This window comes from Mustela lutreola, chromosome 14 (genome assembly GCF_030435805.1).
Source record: "Mustela lutreola isolate mMusLut2 chromosome 14, mMusLut2.pri, whole genome shotgun sequence".
NCBI classification, from domain to species: Eukaryota; Metazoa; Chordata; class Mammalia; order Carnivora; family Mustelidae; genus Mustela; species Mustela lutreola.
Window position 1 is genome coordinate 11513153 of NC_081303.1, and position 19508 is coordinate 11532660.

Genomic DNA, 19508 nt, shown 5'->3' on the forward strand with positions numbered 1-19508 from the left:
AATAAAATATATGTTTTAAAGATTTTATTTATTTATTTGACAGAGAGAGATCACAAGTAGGCAGAGAGGCAGAGAGAGAGGGGGAAGCATGCTCCCTGCTGAGCAGAGAGCCCGATGTAGGGCTCGATCCCAGGACCCTGAGATCATGACCTGAGCCGAAGGCAGAGGCTTAACCCACTGAGCCACCCAGGTGCCCAACAAATAAAATATTTTTTAAAAATAAAAGAACTGTCCTTTTCACCTTGAATGGCCATAGCATCCTGGTCAAAAATGAATTAACTGTGGATATGAGTGTTTATTCTTGGGTTTTCAATTCTGTACCATTGGTCTCTGTGTAATAGGTCTGTTCTTATGCCAGTACCACAACGTGTTTTTATTGTAACTTTATTATTTTATTTTTGAAGTGTAATTGCCTTTTGTTTTTTTATTTTATTTTATTTTATTTTTGAAGTGTTTATTGTAACTTTAAAGTAGGTTTTGAAATCTGGAAGTATGAGTCCTTGAATTTTTTTCTTTTTCAAAATGGTTTTGGCTATTCTGGGTCCCTTGAAATTTCATATGAATTTTAGGATTGGGTTCTTCTATTTTAGCAGAAAACACTATTGGGATTTTGATTGGGATTACACTGAATCTGCAGATTGTTTGGGTGGAATTGTCATCTTAACAACATTAAGTCTTAAAATCCATGAACAGGGAATGTCTTTCCATTATTTTTATCTTTTTTAATTTCTTTCAGTATTGTTTTGTATTTCTCAGTATACGAGTCTCGCTTCCCCATGGCTAAATTTATTCCTAGGTATTTTATTCTTCTTGATGCTATTGCAAATGGAATTATTTTCTTAATTTCCTCTTCCAGTTGTTCATTGCTCGTGTATAAAAATACAACTAATTTTGGGACGCCTGGGTGGCTCAGTTGATTAAGCAGCTGCCTTCGGCTCAGGTCATGATCCCAGCATCCTGGGATTGAGTCCCACATCGGGCTCCTTGCTCTGCAGGGAGCCTGCTTCTTCCTCTGGCTCTGCCTGCCATTCTGTCTGCCTGTGCTCGTGCTCTCTCTCTCTGAAAAATAAATAAATAAAATCTTAAAAAAAAAAAACCAACTAATTTTTGCATATTGTTTTTTTTTTTTAAAGATTTTATTTATTTATTTGACAGAGAGATAGAGTACAAGCAAGCAGAGAAGCAGGCAGAGAGAGAGGAGGGGAAGCAGGCTCCCTGATGAGCAGAGAGCCCGATGTGGGGCTCGATCCCAGGATCCTGGGATCATGACCTGAGCCGAAGGCAGAGGCTTTAACCCACTGAGCCCACCCAGGTGCCCCATGCATATTGGTTTTTTATGCTGCAACTTTGTTGAATTGATTTATTAGATCTAAAATTTTTTTATCTGCAGATTTTTTAGGGTTTTCTAGATGTGAGACCTTGTTTTTTGCAGAGATAGTTTTACTTCTTCCTTTACACCTTGGATGCCTTTTATTCCTTTTTGTTCCTCAATTACTTTGACAAAAACTTACAATATTACATTGAATGGACGTTGCAAAGGTGGTCATCCATGTCTCATTCCTGATCTTAGGGGAAAAACCCCCAATCTTTCACTTGAATATGATGTTTGTTGTGGGTTTTTCCTATATAGTCTTTATTTTATTGAGGAAGCTCATCTACAATTTCTTTTTATTTTTTTCTTAAGGTGATGATGATGATGATGGTGATGGTGATGATTTTTACTTGGCAGAGACAGAGACAGTGTGAGAGGGAACACAAGCAGGGAGAATAGGAGAGGGAGAAGCAGACTCCCTGCTCAGCAGGGAGCCTGATGTGGGGCTCGATCCCAGGACCCTGGGATCATGACCCAAGCTGATGACAGTTGCTTAACTGACTGAGCCACCCAGGTGCCCCTTCATCTACAATTTCTAATACCCACTTTATAATGCTGCTATGAGAATCAAGAGTATATGTGCTTATAGTATGCTCCATGAGAGGCACTAACATTTGGTCAGCTTTTTTCCCAGAAGTGTTTGAATACCTGCTCTGCATCAGCACTGTGCTCAGGGCTGAGGTCACATCGCTGGGTGTACGCCTGCCCCACGCGCACCTGCCTCACGTGCACCTGCTTGCTAAAAGCTGACAGCGCAGGCAGAGGGAGCAGTGTGAACAGAGCAGCTTGTTCTCTTAAAACCACACCATCCTGCATATAAGATAGTGTCCTTATACTCTGAGTTGGAGTGTGTAGAATTTAAAATGTATTAGGCCTTTAAATAACCCTTCTCCTGTTCTGAAATGTCCCCAGCTTAGCTTAGTCGTCACTGTGAACATTTTATCCTAAGCATCATCACTGCTGTGACCTTTACCTCAGCCTCCATGTCTTCTGCGTGGCATCCTGCTAATTCCCATTTTGTCCCTGAGAAGTTTTCACTCTCCTGAGTAATTACCACCTAAGGTAAGGTACCAAGTGTGAGGTCGTGCCTTTGCTGAAGCTCATCGTTTTCCATGTCACACAGGGGTGTATTTACAGGTGACAGACTGACAGTAGATTAAGTAATGGAGAAGAATGTGAACGATGTCAGGGGACATGCCGAATGTTTTCAGGTAAAGGATACTGCTGTATTCTCCCACAATATGTCTCTTAACCACTACCAGAGACAGGTTCCAAGTTGAATTTAAAAAAAATCACACGTCAAAAGACAAATACCATACGATTTCACTCATACGTGGAATTTCAGAAACAAAGCAAATGAACAAAGAGAAAAAAAGGAGCAAACAGAAAAATAGTCTCTTGGGGTGCCTGGGTGGCTCTGTCGCTAGGCATCCACCTTTGGTTCAGGTCATAGTCCCAGGGTCCTGGGATCAAACCCTGCATCAGGCTGCCTGCTCAGTGGGAAGCTTGCTTCTCCCTCTCCCACTCTGTTTGTGTTCCTCTCTCACTGTGTCTCTCTCCATGTCAAATAAATAAATAAATAAATCTTAACAAAATAGACTCTTAGTTATAGAGAACAAAGTGGTGGTCAGCATAGGGGAGGGTTTGAGGGGCTGGGGGGAAATAGGTGAAGGAGATTAGTAATACACTTATCTTGATGAACACTGAGTAATGTAGTGAGTTGCTGAGTCACTATATTGTACACTTGAAATTAACATGACACTGTATGTTAATTATACCAGAATTAAAATAAATAAGTAATTGTGTGTCAAGGGGCATCAGGGTGGCTCAGTCCGTTCAGTGTCTGACTCTTGATTTCGGCTCAGGTCTTGATCTCAGGGTTGTGAGATCAAGCCCCACGCTTTGCTCTGTGCTGGGCATGGACCTTGCTTGGGATTCTCTCTTCCCCTCTCCCTCCAAACTTACCCCACTCCCACTTTCTCTCTGAAAAAAACTAAAAGTATCAAAATGGACAGAATTCCAGTGGTATGATGCATTGAATGAAATCATTCAAGGCAGTTCATCTCTGGAAGAAGGTAGTTACAAATAAATTTTTTTAAAGATTTTATTTATTTATTTGACAGACATAGACACAAGTAGGCAGAGAGGCAGGCAGAGAGAGGAAGGGAAGCAGGCTCCCTGCTTCGCAGAGAGCCCTAAGCAGGGCTCGATCCCAAGACCCTGGGATCATGACCTGAGCCGAAGGCAGAGGCTTTAACCCACTGAGCCACCAGGCACCCCTAATTTTTAAAAAATAAAACCGGAAGGGGCGCCTGAGTGGCTCAGTGGGTTGGGTCTCTGCCTTCGGCTCAGGTCATGATCTCAGGGTCCTGAGATAGAGCCCCGCATTGGGCTCTCTCTGCTCAGCAGGGAGCCTGCTTCCCATCCCCCTTCCTGCCTCTCTGCCTACTTGAGATCTCTCTCTCTCTGTCAAATAAATAAATAAAATCTTAAAAAAAAAACCCCAACCTCAGTAGGCGCAAGTAAACACTGATGTTGATTAGAGCTTGGTGAAGTAGACAGGTGTTAACTTAGAGGCCTAGGAATTTGTCACATCTGCTTATAAATAGTATCACCAAATTGCTTAATGTGGAGTTCTAACTATAACTCATTTGACTTTCACAGATGAAAGTAAATAGAATTTTATGTTCCTGTATAGATTCATATCTGGGGGAAAAAAAGTTTCAATTAAATTAAATAAGGCTTTGTAGCAAAGATGAAATGACATGTTGTACAGTGTACAGTTTTTATTTGGCTTTCCTTCTTAACTCTAAATGTCTTTACCAGAAAATTTTTATGTATCAGAAGGAATTTTTGTACTAATTGTGATTACTAATTCTTACACAAAAGAAAACTTTTATAAGTTCATGTGACATCAAAATTATTTTAAAATCCAACATGTTTACTACATTATCCCATTATCTCTGGGCCTGCAGTGTTTCTGCCAAAAAATCCACAAATACCTTTCTAGGGGGTCCCTGGTCTGTGAAGGATTTTTTTTCTTTTTGTGTCTTCTTAAAAATTACTGTTATTTTGTATTTTCTACATAGTTTATCAGTGTTATTATAGGAGCACTGGGAGCTGAAACCCCCCTGCAAGACTTTTATTTTAGTAACCTCTATGCCCAATATGGGTCTCAAACTCATGACCCTGAGATTAAGAGTTGCACACTCTTCTGACTGAGCTTAGCCAGGCACCCCTTCTTGCTGTTTTAAAAATACTGTTTCTTTGATTTTAGATAGTTTTATTAGAACGTGTCTTAGAGAAGATCTTTTTGGTTGGTACTTTTGGGGAACTTATAAGCTTCATGAACTTTGATGTCCAAATCTTTCTCCATATTTGGAGATTTCTTAGTCATTATTTCTTTAAGTTAGTTTTCTGCCCTCTTTCCCCTCTCTTCTCCTTCTGGGACTCCAGTAATGAATAGATTGTTTCTCTTCACGGTACTGCACAATTCAGGTAAGTTTTCTTCATTCTTTTTCTTTTTTTTTTTTTTAAAGAATTCCTGTGGGGTTTTTTTGTTGGTTTTTTTTTTAAGGTTTTATTTATTTATTTGACAGACAGAGATCACAAATAGGCAGAGGCAGGCAGAGAGAGAGGGGAAAGCAGTCTCCCTGCTGAGCAGAGAGCCCAATGCGGGGCTCGATCCCAGGACCCTGAGATCATGACCTGAGCCGAAGGCAGCGGCTTAACCCACTGAGCCACCCAGACATCCCTCAGCATTCTTTTTGATTCTTTTTTCTTTTTGCTCTTCTGACCAGATAATTTCAAATGACATTTTTTTTTTCATTTTAATCATTCATTTGTCAGAGAGAGAGTATAAGCAGGGGGGCGGCAGGCAGAGGGAGAAGCAGGCTCCCCACTGAGCAAGGACCCTGATGGGGGATGCCATCCTAGAACCCCTGGATCATGACCCAAGCCAAAGGCAGACACTTAACCAACTGATCCACCCAGGCCTACCTCAAATGAAGTATCTTTAAGTTCACTGATTCCGGGACGCCTGGGTGGCTCAGTTGGTTACACGGCTGCCTTCGGCTCAGGTCATGATCCCAGCATCCTGGGATCGAGTCCCACATTGGGCTCCTTGCTCAGTGGGGAGCCTGCTTCTCCCTCTGCCTGCCACTCTGTCTTCCTGTGCTCATTCTCCCTGACAAATAAATAAATAAAATCTTTAAAAAAAAAAAAGTTCACTGATTCCTTCTTGTGCTTGGTTGAGTCTGCTGTTGGTGCTCTCTGTTGAATTTCTCATTTTAGTGTACTCCTATTCAGCTTTTCAACTCAATGTATTCAGTGTATTTCCGTTTGATTTTTATGATGGTTTCTATTTCTTTGTTGAAGTTTTCATTTTGTTCCTACGTTATTTTCCCAATTTTGTTTATCTATCGGTGTTTTCTTATTGTTCATTAAATTTCTTTAAGAAGAGTATTCTGAATTCCTTGTCAATGGTTCATAGATTCTCCAGTTTTATAGGGTCTTTTATTGAGTCTTTATTAGTTTCCTCTAATGGTGTCGTGTTTCTGGATTATTTGTGATCCTTGTGGATTTGTGTTAGTGTCTGCACACCTAAAGAACCAGTCTTTACAGAGTGGCTTCAACAGGGAAATCCTTCACTAGTCAGCCTGTCTGGAGATTCTGGGTGAGCCCATTGGTGATGACCATGGATAAGCTTAGTGCTGGAGTCCTCAGGTAGTCAGATCTAGTGCCTGGGTCAGCAGGTGGACAGGCCTAGTGCTTTGGTACACAGGGGTCAAGCCTGCTGCTTGGGTCTACTGGGGTGGGCCTGCTGCTGAGTCCATGTGGGTGGGCCTTAGATCCTGGGTCCTTGGGGATGGATGAGGTACCAGGGACCACTAGGGTGGTGGGCCTGACAGCTTAGTCCATGAGAGCCAGCCTGGCTCTGATGTTGGCTGAAAGCCTATACCGATAGGACCCAGCCTGGAACCTGAGTCAGCTGGATGGTTGCTTGGGGCTGGGATGATCCTGGAGCCTGGGTCCATGGGAGCTGGTCTAGAGGCTGGGGTCATAGTGGCCAGCTTGGTTACATTTCTTAAATCATTGTGGAGACTGAATGTTTGAGATGGTCAGATTTCACTTGGAAAAATAATGACAGAACTGCTGTCTCCTCGTCTATTCCAGTGGTTTTTTATTTATACTACTCTGTCCCAGCAAGGAATAGTATCTTAAGAGGTAAGTTTTGTAATGAAGTTGTCTCTGAAGCTTATGATCTTCAGCCCCAATAAACAATCCTTTTGTGGTATGAGTCTTTCAAGTTTCCCTGACCTTTTAACCCATTTGGAATGACCCATATGAGCCTAGTTCATATTTTCCGTTCCCTCCCTACACTTGGTGATTAAACTACTATATTCTTTCGGTTTATATTGGCCTTCCATTGCTCTTGGGATCTTTAGACTTGTGTATATGCTTTTCAAACTTTTGTTGGTTTTGTTCTAATATTCTTCTTTTTGTTACAGTTTCTTTTGTTGGCTCCATAATTTTATGTACCAATGCATCCCATGTTTATAATTGTATGTATCCATAATATTAATTAATAAAGTAACTTGAAAATGGATCTAGCAAAAACCATGGCCATTATGGGTCTACACTGTCTAACAGATAATCACAATCTGTGTTTCCAGTTCCATTATTTAGGACTCTGTTCTGACCTCCTTTAGATAAGAAAGTCGTAAGGTCTGTCATTTTTCTTTATGTTTGAGAATCTTGTTCTTTGGTAATATTCTACAAGGGTTATCTTTAACTCCCCTTTGTTGAAAATGACCATTATATAATTCCTACATGTTTTCAAGGAAGAAGCATGGAGTACTATTTGATAACTATGTGGGAAGAATCTAATCAAGAGAAGTATAGAATTTGGGAGGCTGGCTTTATAACGGTCTATATGAGATTAAATGTCTTGGACATAGTAGTGTGGCTGGGGAACAGAGAAAGAAACAGTAATTCTCTTAGTTTCTTTGCAGTTCTCTATGGAAAGCTTCTCTTCCCATACTGGCACTACTGCCATTTGGTTAGAAAAGTAGATAGCAGAAGAATAATGCATGTTTTCAAAAATACTCTTCCTGCAAAATGGCAGGCCATCACTAAGCCCTGTATTTCTAGATCCCAAATGATACAAAATTCATAGAAGGGAATTTTCTAAAATATAAGGAATCACCATAGGTGACTGATTTTAGAAATGACAGCACTTGGAGTTTTCATGCTGAAGACACTGCTGGTTACAGTTACAATAACCATAGCCCATAAGTGAATCCCTGTGGATGCAGGAGTTCTGACCTAATGCAGATGAAACCTTTCAGCCATCACCGTGACATAATCCAGCATCCTGCAGGCTCTCCACAGAGTTCAGAGGACAAGTTTACCATAGGCCCCATTTCTGTTATACAGAAATGCATGGATTTTGTTAGGGTAAAATATAAATAGGCATAGATGGGGAAAAAAAATCCTGTTAGAATCTGTAGTCGCTCAAGTTGCAGAATGTTTTACTAGGGAGATGAAGAGCTGACCTTTTGTGTAGAGCAGTGGATTTATTTAGAAGGCAGTAAAGGCAGAATTCCGGACCCATTCCAGAGAGCTCACAGGAGGCATCCTCAAACGTGGGACAGATACTGCATTACTGAGAAAGAGCCGTTCTGAGGCTGATCCCCTAAATGGATGTACAGATGCAGACAGTCTGTTTAAGGTGAATATGCAATTAGAGCAGATGCTGAGATTTCCATGAAGGGTGAAGTTCAAACATGTAGTGATTAAATTTTCAAAATTTGGTACATCACATCAGGAGCTCTAGGCCATGCATGTATTCATGGATTATTTATTTATTTATTGACATTTATGTTTGGTAGCTTCTTATTACGAAAAAATTTTCCATGGCCATTGTCTCTGGCATCTGAATTCCTGCTGCTCTCTTGGGATCCAGAAGTAGTGCTACAGTTATGAGACCAGAGTTTAAAGAGAAGGGTTTAACTTCTTTAGCAGTTTTAGAGGATAAGTGCATTTACCTTGCTGTTTAATTCTTGTATTTTGAGCAAGCCAGGACTTTCAATTATAGCTAATCCGTTTTTTCCTCTGTTGACTCAAGTTTGTGATCAGGTTTTAACCTGCATACTTTCCATTGGATCTTTTTTCATTAATACTCTTAATTAAAATTCTGCAAAAATGGTTCACGTGTGTGCTAACAGAAGCAGTCAGATGACAGCACAGTTTAACAAGGACAAAAATCTGTGGTTCTGAGCTTCCCCCCCATTTGATTAGCTTTATTTGCAAATTTTATGCATATTTTTATGTTTTTATGCAATTTTATGTTAGCAGACATAATTATTTTAAGGTATTCTATCAGGATGATACTTCATCCTAACGTAGGCATTTTTTTTACTTCTTAAAGGACTTTCTTCAGGAGATGCCACAGCTTTGATGCAAGAAAATACGCTCGGTGCGTCCACACCCACAGTGAGCGATGAAGAGTCTGCAGAAGTAAACGCTAATGATCAACCGGAGGCCCCGAAGCAAGTTCTCCAGTATCTGTTCTCACTTATCCGCGGGGAGGTTGAGCAGTTGGATTCTAGGGCACTCCCCCTCTGCCTGCACCAGGTACTCCCAACAAACCCTCCACGTCCTACCTCCCCCACAGTCCTGGGCCTGGGGTTTGGAGTCACTGGAAAGACAATTCTCTGTCATCGATTCCCTCCAACCTGTCATTGGAGAGAGAGCCCAGGATGTGATCCTGGGTCAGTGGCTGGTGGGAACTTTAGCGTATGGCTACTGGTGGCCACACATTGGCCTTCAATAATCCACTTGTAGTTCAGACAATCACTTGATTTATGTAATGAATACGCTGTGTACAAGTTAAGAGTCGGTGTAGCAAGCGCTTAGTAAGTACCACCGAGATGCCAAAAACTCTGCTAGACACTGGGGAAACAAAGATTACGTAACAGAGCATGTGTGTAAGAGAGCCACTGTGGAACAGGAGAAACACTTGTAGAGATAAATAACGGGAGAAGTCTGTAGTAAGTGTTGACAGATATTTAAGGTTCGGCAAAAGCATAAAATGTGTGATTCGCTCTGTTCTGTGGGCATCAGGGGAATACAGGATGACTGAGCTGGTTTTGTGGGGTGTGTAGGCGCTTACGAGATGAGCGGAGTGAGCTGGAGCCGGAGGAGAGGTCAGCCCCCGCAAAGGCAAGGCTGAGATGGTGTTGGAGATTAAGATGGGGAGGTGGGACTTGACATTGGATGGCTGGGGCAGCAACCACGGCCCTCCTTTTGGGACTGGGAGTTTTTAATGGTGGGAATGCCAAATCGAATGTGAATTTCAGAAAAATAACTCTGCTGATGACTGGGAGGGTAAATTAGGAGATGGGGATTCTGAACACCAGGAGGCCTTCTCGGTGGTGGTGAGGCAGAGTTTTTACACAACAGCTAATTCAGAAAAATAAGATATGTATGAGCCGCATTTAATTTTTCCTTCAAAATGAAAATAATGAACTAATGGAGACACCAACCAAGCAATTTCCTTACAGTCCTGGGACCAGAATTTGTTTATTCCATTCAGTGCATCTGTTTTTGGAACATTGTGGGAGAAATTTGAATATAGGCTGTATATTAAATAATATTATTGCCCTAATTCCCTGAGACTGGTAACAGAATTAGAGGTTTTATAGGACAGTGTCCTTGTTCTTGAGAGAGATGTGCCCACATATTTGGGAGTGAAGTGACATACAGTGAAGGGTATTATGATATTTTTACTTATCGTCACTTATGATACTTCAGCAGGAAAAAGTACATAAGAGAGGAAAAGACCGAGAGAGAAAGCAGATTTGGCAAAATGTCAACAATTGACAGATCTAGGTGAAAGGTAAACGGCTGATGATTTTACTCTTCTTTGGACTCTTCTATAGAATTTCGATAAAAAGTTGAGGAAAAGGACATTTGGAGTAAAGATAGAAATAGCAGATGTAGTCAGATCTTTTCAAGGAGTTTATGTCACTGGGCTGTTGTTGCTTGAGAAAAGTAAGAGGAATGCTGTTTTCTACTGGTGTACGATCCTACAGCCAAAACGGTTCTAGTACATCTAGGCCTGAAGATTGTTTAAATTTTTTTCAGTTTATTTATTTATTTTTCTTTTTTGTAACCTCTACCCCCCACATGGGGCTCAAACTCACAGTCTCCGGGATCAAGAGTCATGTGCTCTTCTGGTGACTCAGCCAGGCGCCTCTTATTGTCTCAAAGTAAAATTCTGCCCACCCTCCCCAGGACCCCTCCACAACCCCCACGCTCCCCACCCCCCAGAAACATATCAGTTTGCTGAGTCCTGTAGATCCTGCTTCTTAAATATCTTGGCCATCTGTCCTCCCCTGACAGAGGGGCTTAGAGAGCATGGTGAGGGTTTAAAAGCGGGGGTTTGGGCTCTACCACTAACAATCTAAGTGGCTTTCAATGTGTTCTGTAACGTGGAGGACCAAATGGAGTAATATGTGTGGAAGCATTTAACATAGTGCTTGGTACACAGTAAGAGCCAAATAAAGAGTAAGCATTATGATGGCACCCTTATTGTCACTAATTCAAGGACTGCAGGTGATTCTTGGGTGCACTGTAGCATCACCCCTCAACATATGTGCATGTGTCCCCAACACCGTGGATACTCCCCGACAGTGCTGGTATCAACCCCAGGAAATGAGACGCTGGTATCAGTATTATTCCACGGACAGCCAGCCTGTAGTTCCGTCTCCCTCACGTTGTTCCACAAACATGACTAGTTCCCCCTAACCCAGGATCCCGTGAAGGAGCACACATTGCATTCGGTCATCAGGCTTCTTTAGTCTTCCGTAATCCCAAACAGTCCCTGCCTTTTCTGTTTTGTTTTGTTTTTCTTTTTTAAACTTAAGAAGAACCAAGAATTCTTAAGAAGAACCAAGAATTCTTGTGGAATGCCCTATAATTAGGATTTGTCTAGTTGTTCCTTTATGATTTGATTCAGTCTAAAACACTATGGACAAGGATTCTGCTTTGGTAACATTCCATGCCTGATTCTCTCTTGAACCCACTCCAGTCTGGCTTTTGCCCCACATGCCATGAAAATTACATTCTGAAGATCGTAAGTCTTCATGGCCTCCATGTCACATGTTCATGCCCATTTAGTGGTCAGTGCTCAGTTTTCCTCCTGCTGGTGATGGGAGGAGCTTTGACAAGTTGAGCTTATAGTCCATTTTGAAGCACTATTTTATTTGCCTTTGGGACCCTCCCTTCTTGGCATGCTTTATCTGCCTCCATATTTTACTAATTTTTTACAAGTTTTTTTTAAAGATTTTATTTATTTATTTGACAGAGAGAGACACAGCGAGAGAGGGAACACAAGCAGGGGGAGTGGGAGAGGGAGAAGCAGGCCTCCTGCTGAGCAGGGAGCCCCATATGGGGCTCAAACCCCTGATGCTGGGACGAAGACCTGAGCCAAAGGCAGAGGCCCAACCCACTGAGCCACCCAGGCGCCCCTAAAGTTTTGTTTTGTTTATTTAAGAGAGAGAGAGAGCACAAGCAGAAGGAGAGGGTGAAGCAGGCTCCCTGCTGAGAAGGGAGTCCGATGTGGGACTCAATCCTGGGACGCTGGGATCATGACCAGAGCTGAAGCCAGATGCTTAAGCCACTGAGCCCCTGACGTGCCCCATATATTTTACTAACCTTTACACGTCAGAGCTCTCCTGTATGCAGTTCTGAACTCTAGGCTTCTATAGCCAGCCTCCTGAGGTGTCTGAAGAGCACTTCAAACTTAAGATATCTGAAATCAAACTTTGCTTTTTCTTCCAAAAAGCTTTTTCTCTGCATCCCTAGTTTTCCCCCTTTTGTTCAACAGCAGCTCCATCCCTTTAGTTGCTGAGACCAAATGCTCTGAAGTCACCTTTTCTTTCTTTCTCCCCCCACACCCAGTGCAGTGAATGCAGGCTGCAGCTCCGTGCGCACGGTCCCCGGAATCTGACCCCTTCTTGCCTCCGCCCTGGTGCAGGACTCAGACCTCACCTGGATTCTTGCAGGGAACTCATCACTTTAGAAATCCCCACCCTAACTCTCCCTCTCCCCTTTGTCTTTGTCTTCTACATGGCAGTCATTTCGTGACCTAGAGAGAACCTAAGTCAGATCCTGTCAGTCCTCCACTCAGAGCCCTCTGGTGGCTTCTCTTGTTAGTCAGAATTAAAACTAAAATCCTTACAGGGCCTGTGAGACCCTGCACGATCTGGGCTGTTCCCTCCTAGACTTTAATTCCGAAATGCTCCCTCTTACTCACTGCTTCCTAGGTCCACTTGCCTCCTGGCAGTTCCTCAGATATACAAGGATGCTCCTACCCCAGGGCCTTTGCTGTCTCCTTTTACCCCTTTCTGAGGAAGCCTCTAGAGGCTGCTCCAAAGCAGAGGGGTAAGCCTGGGAGCAGGAGGGTGTGAGATACCAGAAATCAGGGTGCTACCCAGGAGAGGGGTGAAGAGAGTCTGGAGGTGCAGGAATGTTCTAAGATGACAGCTCTGTACCAATGAGAGAGGCTCCAGTTCTGTTTGGAGGAGACCAGAGTAGTCTGGGGAGAAAGTTCTATATCACTTTCCTATTTCTGAGTATTTGCTCTTTCTGAATGTATTGAGGGAAGATAGACTCTTGGTGGCATGCTTGGAGTTGTATAGGTGGCAAGTGCATGGAAAACTGTGCCCCCCCTCCAAAAAAAAAAGTGGGGGAAAAGGAAAGGAAAAAGTAACTCCAGGGAAAACAAAAAGTTTTCAGGAAAGGAAAATTAAGAGTTTACTATATGGCTTGGCTTACAGTAAGGCAAACATTAAATGTTACCTATAACCAGTATAACCATATGGATTAGGGGAGTGTGGGAGGGTGTGTGTGTGCGCTGTGTGTTTGTAGAGTTGGGGCCAGGGGAGCAAAAGGCTCCGTCCTCATCTTCTAAAACCCCAAAGTCCAGAAATGGCCCAAACAGGCATAATGTTTAGGGATACACAGGTTAAAAGAGAAGGAAACCAGATCTCTCAGTGCTTGCTCCTGAAGAATGGAGAGAAAGCCAAGAGGGCAGGGCTTTGTGAACATGTATCATAGGACTGTTGGACTCCTGAAACCCCAGGCTTACACAATTTTAATGAAAATAAGAACTGAAAGGAGATAGTGATAAATCAAGGATAAGGTGAGAAAAGCATGCTGGTTCCAATGGTGGTGGTGGCCACAGAGAGGGATGGAGTGCAGTCCCTTTGAAGGAAGAATCCCTAGGACATGGAGTGGTAAGAAAGGGAACAGAGAAGTCAGAGATGGCCAGGAGATCCGGGCTGGGCGAGTGGCAGTTCCATGAACAGAAATGAGGAATTGAAGAGGGAGAGTCCCTTTGGGGACAGTTGTTATTTTTGAAGTGATATTCCATCAGAGAATATGTGCTAAAGGCTGTTGGAAACATGACTGCAGTTACATCAGATATGGGCTTGTATTTTTAGCTCTTGAAACTCTTGAAGATTCCATTTAGAAATTCTTGCTCTCGGTATGAATCATCTTTCACACACTTAGTTAATACGACTGCAGGTTAGCTCTAAGTATATGACTGAAGTCATAAACTTGGAAGCTTTTCCTATAGAAGTGGGAAGAAAAACCTCAAGCATGGTACTCTGTGCTCAGTGCGTTTGTACTGGAAACTGGTGTCAGACTCAGGCAGGCAGTGGACCCCCTGGGCTCCTTGCGTGACTATGGCCAAAAATGAGACCTTCCTACTTCCCCTCTCTGGTTCCTGGTAAGTAAAGGAAACCTAGAACCAAAATAACCTGGAAACCTGAAACCTTCACACTGTTGCCCTCCCAGAGTGATCTTCAACTTACTTCTCCACATGGTCCTACTCTGAGTCTTGCCCTTGCGGTTCAGACTCAGACTCAAACCATTTTCAGCATCTGCTGCTCCATGCTGGCCCCCACGCTAGATTCACACTCCCTCTTTCTCTCTCTCTCTCTTTTTTAAAGATTTTATTTATTTATTTATTTGACAGAGATCCCAAGTAGGCAGAGAGGCAGGCAGAGAGAGAGAGGAGGAAGCAGGCTCCCTGCTGAGCACAGAGCCCGATGCAGGGCTCGATCGCAGGACCCTGGGATCCTGACCTGAGCCGAAGGCAGAGGCTTAACCCACTGAGCCATCCAGGCAGCCCGCACACTCCCTCTCTCAATCCTGACAGCAGCCTTGTCTTGCAGAGTCCCAGGTACCACTGTCCCTATTGTACAGATAAGGAAACTGAGACTTGAGACATAAAAGAACATGTCCAAGGTCACATGGCCAGCAGTGGCAAAGCTGGGACCAGAATGCAGTCCGGTTAGTCACCTCCACACCTCGCGTTCGTTTCTGCTCTACCGGGCTTCCTCCCAGATTTAGACTTATGGGACATCAAAGAAAATCCCGTCTGCTCTTGCCCTGCCAGACTGCCCAGGGGCGCGAACTTATTTTCCCCAGCTGCCCTTTCACCTGGAAATGCCTGTTGCTTTTGAGGCCTTGGGTCTCGTGACCCTACCTTTATAGTTGCTTTTATGGTATTGGAACCATCACAGAAATCTGAAAGCTAATTGAAATGTGTATTTCTGTAGTGCGAGAAAGTCTGGTTTATGAGAGCGTGAAGCCTTTTATAAATGAGCGTGTGCCAATGGTACACGAGGGCAGAAAGGCAACAAGAATGGCTTTATAGAGCCAGACATTTAATCTTAATGGGCAACCGGAGACTATATTCAATGTGATGTATAATAGAGAAACTCGATGCCATGCCGGAGACTTTTCACTGGAAGTTGATAAATGCAAAGTTCGTGATTTCTATTAGACGTGACCCAGCGGTGTGCTGGAGCGCACTCCTATAGCTCATGAGAACCATACTCAGTGAGGTCCTTCCTGTTGGTCGCTGGAGATTGGCTGTGGTGGAAGCCTTGACGACACAGAAACGAGTGAACACTGCAAGTCAGGGCTCTCCCCAGTACTCGAGAGCCAGGCGTCAGGCGTGTGTCAGCACACTACTGGTCGTAGTACGTGGAATTCTTGTTTTGTAAGTAAAAAAGTAGTTAAATATTGACGATTTGATTCCAGTTGGTACTGTTAGATGGATGGGCTGATGAAAGACAAGCAGAATGTTGAAAATCAGTTTATCCTTTGCAAAGTCCTCAGAATAGAAAGTATGTATGGACTCAAGCTTTAGTTTAAAGTATTTTTTTTTAAGATTTTATTTATTTATTTGACAGAGAGAGAGAGACCTTAAGTCGGCAGAGAGGCAGGCAGGGGTGGGGTGGGGGGAGGAAGCAGGTTCCCTGCCGAGCGCAGAGCCTGATGTGGGACTTGATCCCAGGACCCCAAGATCATGATGTGAGCTGAGGGCAGAGGCTTAATCTACTGAGCCACTCAGGTGCCTCAAGCTTTAGGTTAAACTAAAACTTTAGAAAGAGGAGATTGAGTCCACTTGTATTTATTGCTTATGGAAAAATGTTGGAGTGATAATGTAAATTTTAAGCTAGGTAAATATTTTCCTTTTAAATTATGCTGTTTCCACTGTGGGATTTGGGGAAAACTATTCCTTTGTTTTAAAATTTAAATTTGGGGGTGCCTGTGTGGCTCAGTGGGTTAAGCCTCTGCCTTCGGCTCAGGTCATGATCTCGGGGTCCTGGGATCGAGCCCCGCATTGGGCTCTCTGCTCAGCAGGGACCCTGCTTCCCATCTCTCTCTCTGCCTGCCTCTCCGTCTACTTGTGATCTCTCTATCACATAAATAAATAAAATCTTTTTAAAAAATAAATAAAATAAAATAAAATTTAAATTTGTCCCCCAGTTACCTCATCAGGGGATGCCTCACCCCCTTCTCTCCAGCAGCCCTCAGTTTGTTTCCTATGATTTAAGAATTTTCTATGAAAAACCTCCCTTTTTGCTAGATTATAGGCTTGACAAGTACCATATTACTCTTCACATCAACAGCGAGCTGGAAAACGGAGACAGGGATCTATAGATGGAGCACCTCTCTTACTAGAGACTTAGTAAGAGTGAAACTGTTTTAAAAGTGTGAAAATTTATATGAAATATTCTAAATATGACAGCAGTCTCTGCAACTATTTCTCAGTGAAAGTTTCCAGTGAATACTTTCAGTTTTGCTGTTGTTCTATTTACAAATGCTGTATCTAAATAAAAATATAAGTGAAAGATCCCAAAATGTTCAGAATCAAATAATTTTTCATTTTAAATATGCCTTGGAATGAAGCTGGTAACTGATAAGCCTCGACTGGGGCCATCTCCCCAATCTCTGGACTGCCCCCCACCCCTCCAGTGCCCTTTACCCCGTGCAGCATGTCGTTGCTCAACTCTTAGCACTTGGCCCTGAATTTTCTGAAATATCGAAAGCGAACCAAAAGTCAGTGTCCCGTGAAGTACTTGGTGAAATGCGAATGAGTCTCATGTGACTTCACACATTTTCACTTTTTGATTTACAAGACGGAGTCACTCTTTCACCCCATTACGCTGTTGTAAGGTCCTGTAGTATTTTCCTCATTCTCTAGAGTTTGTGCTTCTAAACTCTAATGACTTGGTGAAGTTGACTTGAATTTGAAATAGAGCAGGGAGAGAGGGGTTGTTACAAAGACCAAAGAATGTGTCCATTGGCTTTGCTTGCGTTCAGTGACTTCAGAAATGTGTCCTGTGCCTCCAGTCAGATTTCTTCTCAGCTGGTGTGTGTAGTTCAGAGTTTTCTTAGTCTGATGTCAAAGACTTGGAGAATGTTGAGGTGTTGATTTGTTCTGTATTTGCCTTTTTATCCAAATGTTAATCTAACTTCCTGTCTTTGTTTGTTTTTAACAGATAGCAGAGTCCTATTTCCGGGAGGAGGACTGTATCCTTTTCTTAATTACAGGAAGACATTCATAGGACTCATGGAGAACTGCCCATTTTTTAAAAATTGAGTTTACATACAAAAACATATATATCTATCTGTTGTTTTCGATGGGTGTTTCAGTGGTGCACACAGCTTTGTGCATCCATGTATCCACCTCAGAAAGCAAGGTGTAGACAATTTCTTCCACTCCAGAAAATTCTCTAGAACCACCCAAATTTGGCCTTCCATGAAAAATCCCCAACTTTACTACGATCTAAATATTGGTGTGTTTATGAGGGGTAGAAAAAGGCACATTGCTAAAAAATATAATTTGAAAATCTGTTGGGTTTTCTTTCTTTTGAATTAAAACAGAAGCCTAAGTCAAGTGATATTCGTGTGGCAGAGCCTGGGGAGCACATTACACATAATAGATCTTGCGAGCGTCTTAGTCTAGCTTTTAGCTACAAAAGGAAGACTGAATTCTTCACTTGAACTAAATAGATCAAATGCTTTCAAGTGAGACTGCATATTAGCTTTTATACAGGAAACATTTCTTCCCTCAGTTTTCCAATTGCCCTTTGTAAAAATCACTTCTCTTCTCCAGGGATGGCCCCATATATAGACTCTCTAGAAGAATGTGCCCTCACCACCTGTGTTTCCCCACTTGTGTGATTTCAGTTCTGTCCTCACCTTGTTGACTTTGTTCTTCATCTCCAAAGAGATCGAGGGAAATGCAGTCGTTACCCCGAGCCCTGTCAGATCGACAGTGGTAACCACCTCAGATGGTGGCAGCTCGTGACGAAGTGCGCAGGAGATCTAATTCTGGTGGAAAGGAAGCTAGAACTTTTCTTCTAACCAAATAGTGAGCACAGGGTAGTGTAGTATAGACCAGCATCCACCTCCGGCCGTGGGGGCGGGGGCTTCATAGTGTGCACCCCCATGGGCCTCAGAATCAGAGCTTCTAGAGATCAGACCTAGGAATGTACATTTTTAGTAAGTTTTTCAGATCACTTTTGTGTTCAGTAAAGTTTGAGAAACTTCGGTATACTTACATCACGGGCAGAGGAAAGTGGAGTTGCCCCCACTTCTCCCCGGCCTAGTTTATGATCCCTGGCACAGTTTGAAGACTGCAGATGCGAGAGAGAGCTGAGTGTCCAAGTGATCGTGGGAAGGGCAGAAAGCTAACCCACGTTTTCTTCTCTTCCCCTCTTTCTGGGTCAGCATTTAGAACATGGCCCAAAGGAAGGCAGACAGTTGGGCACCTGACCACGACCTCGCATGCTGCTAACCGTGTGATACAGATGGAGAAGAAGAACCTTATAGGGAAATCTACAGAAGAGGAGACTCACATAATTACAAAACCACTCTGGCCAGTTAATTAAATTTTTACCAAAGATCCATATAATGTTGTGCTCTGTCCTTGTTTTGGCTTGCAAACCTTTGACTTGTGAGAGAAAAGCATTCAGTGAGAAAAAATTAGAGAGTCACGGTGAGTCAAAATCAGGAGCACACGCTTGACTTGACTAGAGGGTAATGTAGTTGCTTGACAGAAAGTAAAGTAAGGAGAGGGAAAAAATGGGAAACATTTAGATTCCAGGATTCCAGGTGGATACTGTTTGCAACTAAATTCCTCTTAATTGATTCTGCTAGAGATACACTGGCAAGTGAGCATTCCTTGAGCATTAAAACCCTCTTTTAGTTTCTGTTTGCTGGCAGAATGGAACCCGAGTAGCTATGGCATCAAAACTTATCTACTCCAAATCAAGAAACTCTAATTTAAAAATATTAAATATTTAATTTAATATTTGGTAAACTCCAAGTTTTCCAATTTCAAGAGGACATCCTTGCAATATGAGGCTAAATGTAAAGAGTCTGGATTTCTATTTTCCTCAGTTTTTCTGTTCAGATGAGAAAGCAATGAAATTCATTCAGCTTGAACGACTGTATCACGAGAAATTGCTCGCAAATCTCTCTGCCATTCAAGAAGAGTGGGGTAAGTACAGACTTACAAGGGCTGTGCACTTATCAGTAATCTAACACCTTCCTATCTAGAAATTTAACTTATTTGACCTGGTTTTGTAAGTCAGGAAAGAGATGCCTCAACAGTTTAGTTAATGTTGCAAAGAAAGTAGCAATTTTACCAGGAGTCTATGTCCTTGTGAGAAAATTTCTCTCTATATTTTGCTCTTTGTATCAATGCCAAGAAAAGAACACACTTAAAACTGTTTGCATTTCTTCCAATCCTTTGGCA

General features: G+C 42.6%; 1 protein-coding gene across 1 annotated transcript in view; it reads left to right on the forward strand.

Moving 5' to 3' along the window:
- Positions 1-19508, forward strand: part of CNST (consortin, connexin sorting protein) — a 108993-nt gene that overhangs the window by 59339 nt on the left and 30146 nt on the right. Inside the window, exons 3-5 of the mRNA XM_059144979.1 lie at positions 8805-9010; positions 17245-17275; positions 19164-19250. Of these exons, the coding sequence (XP_059000962.1) occupies positions 8805-9010; positions 17245-17275; positions 19164-19250 (324 nt within the window). The remainder of the gene's footprint in view (positions 1-8804; positions 9011-17244; positions 17276-19163; positions 19251-19508) is intronic.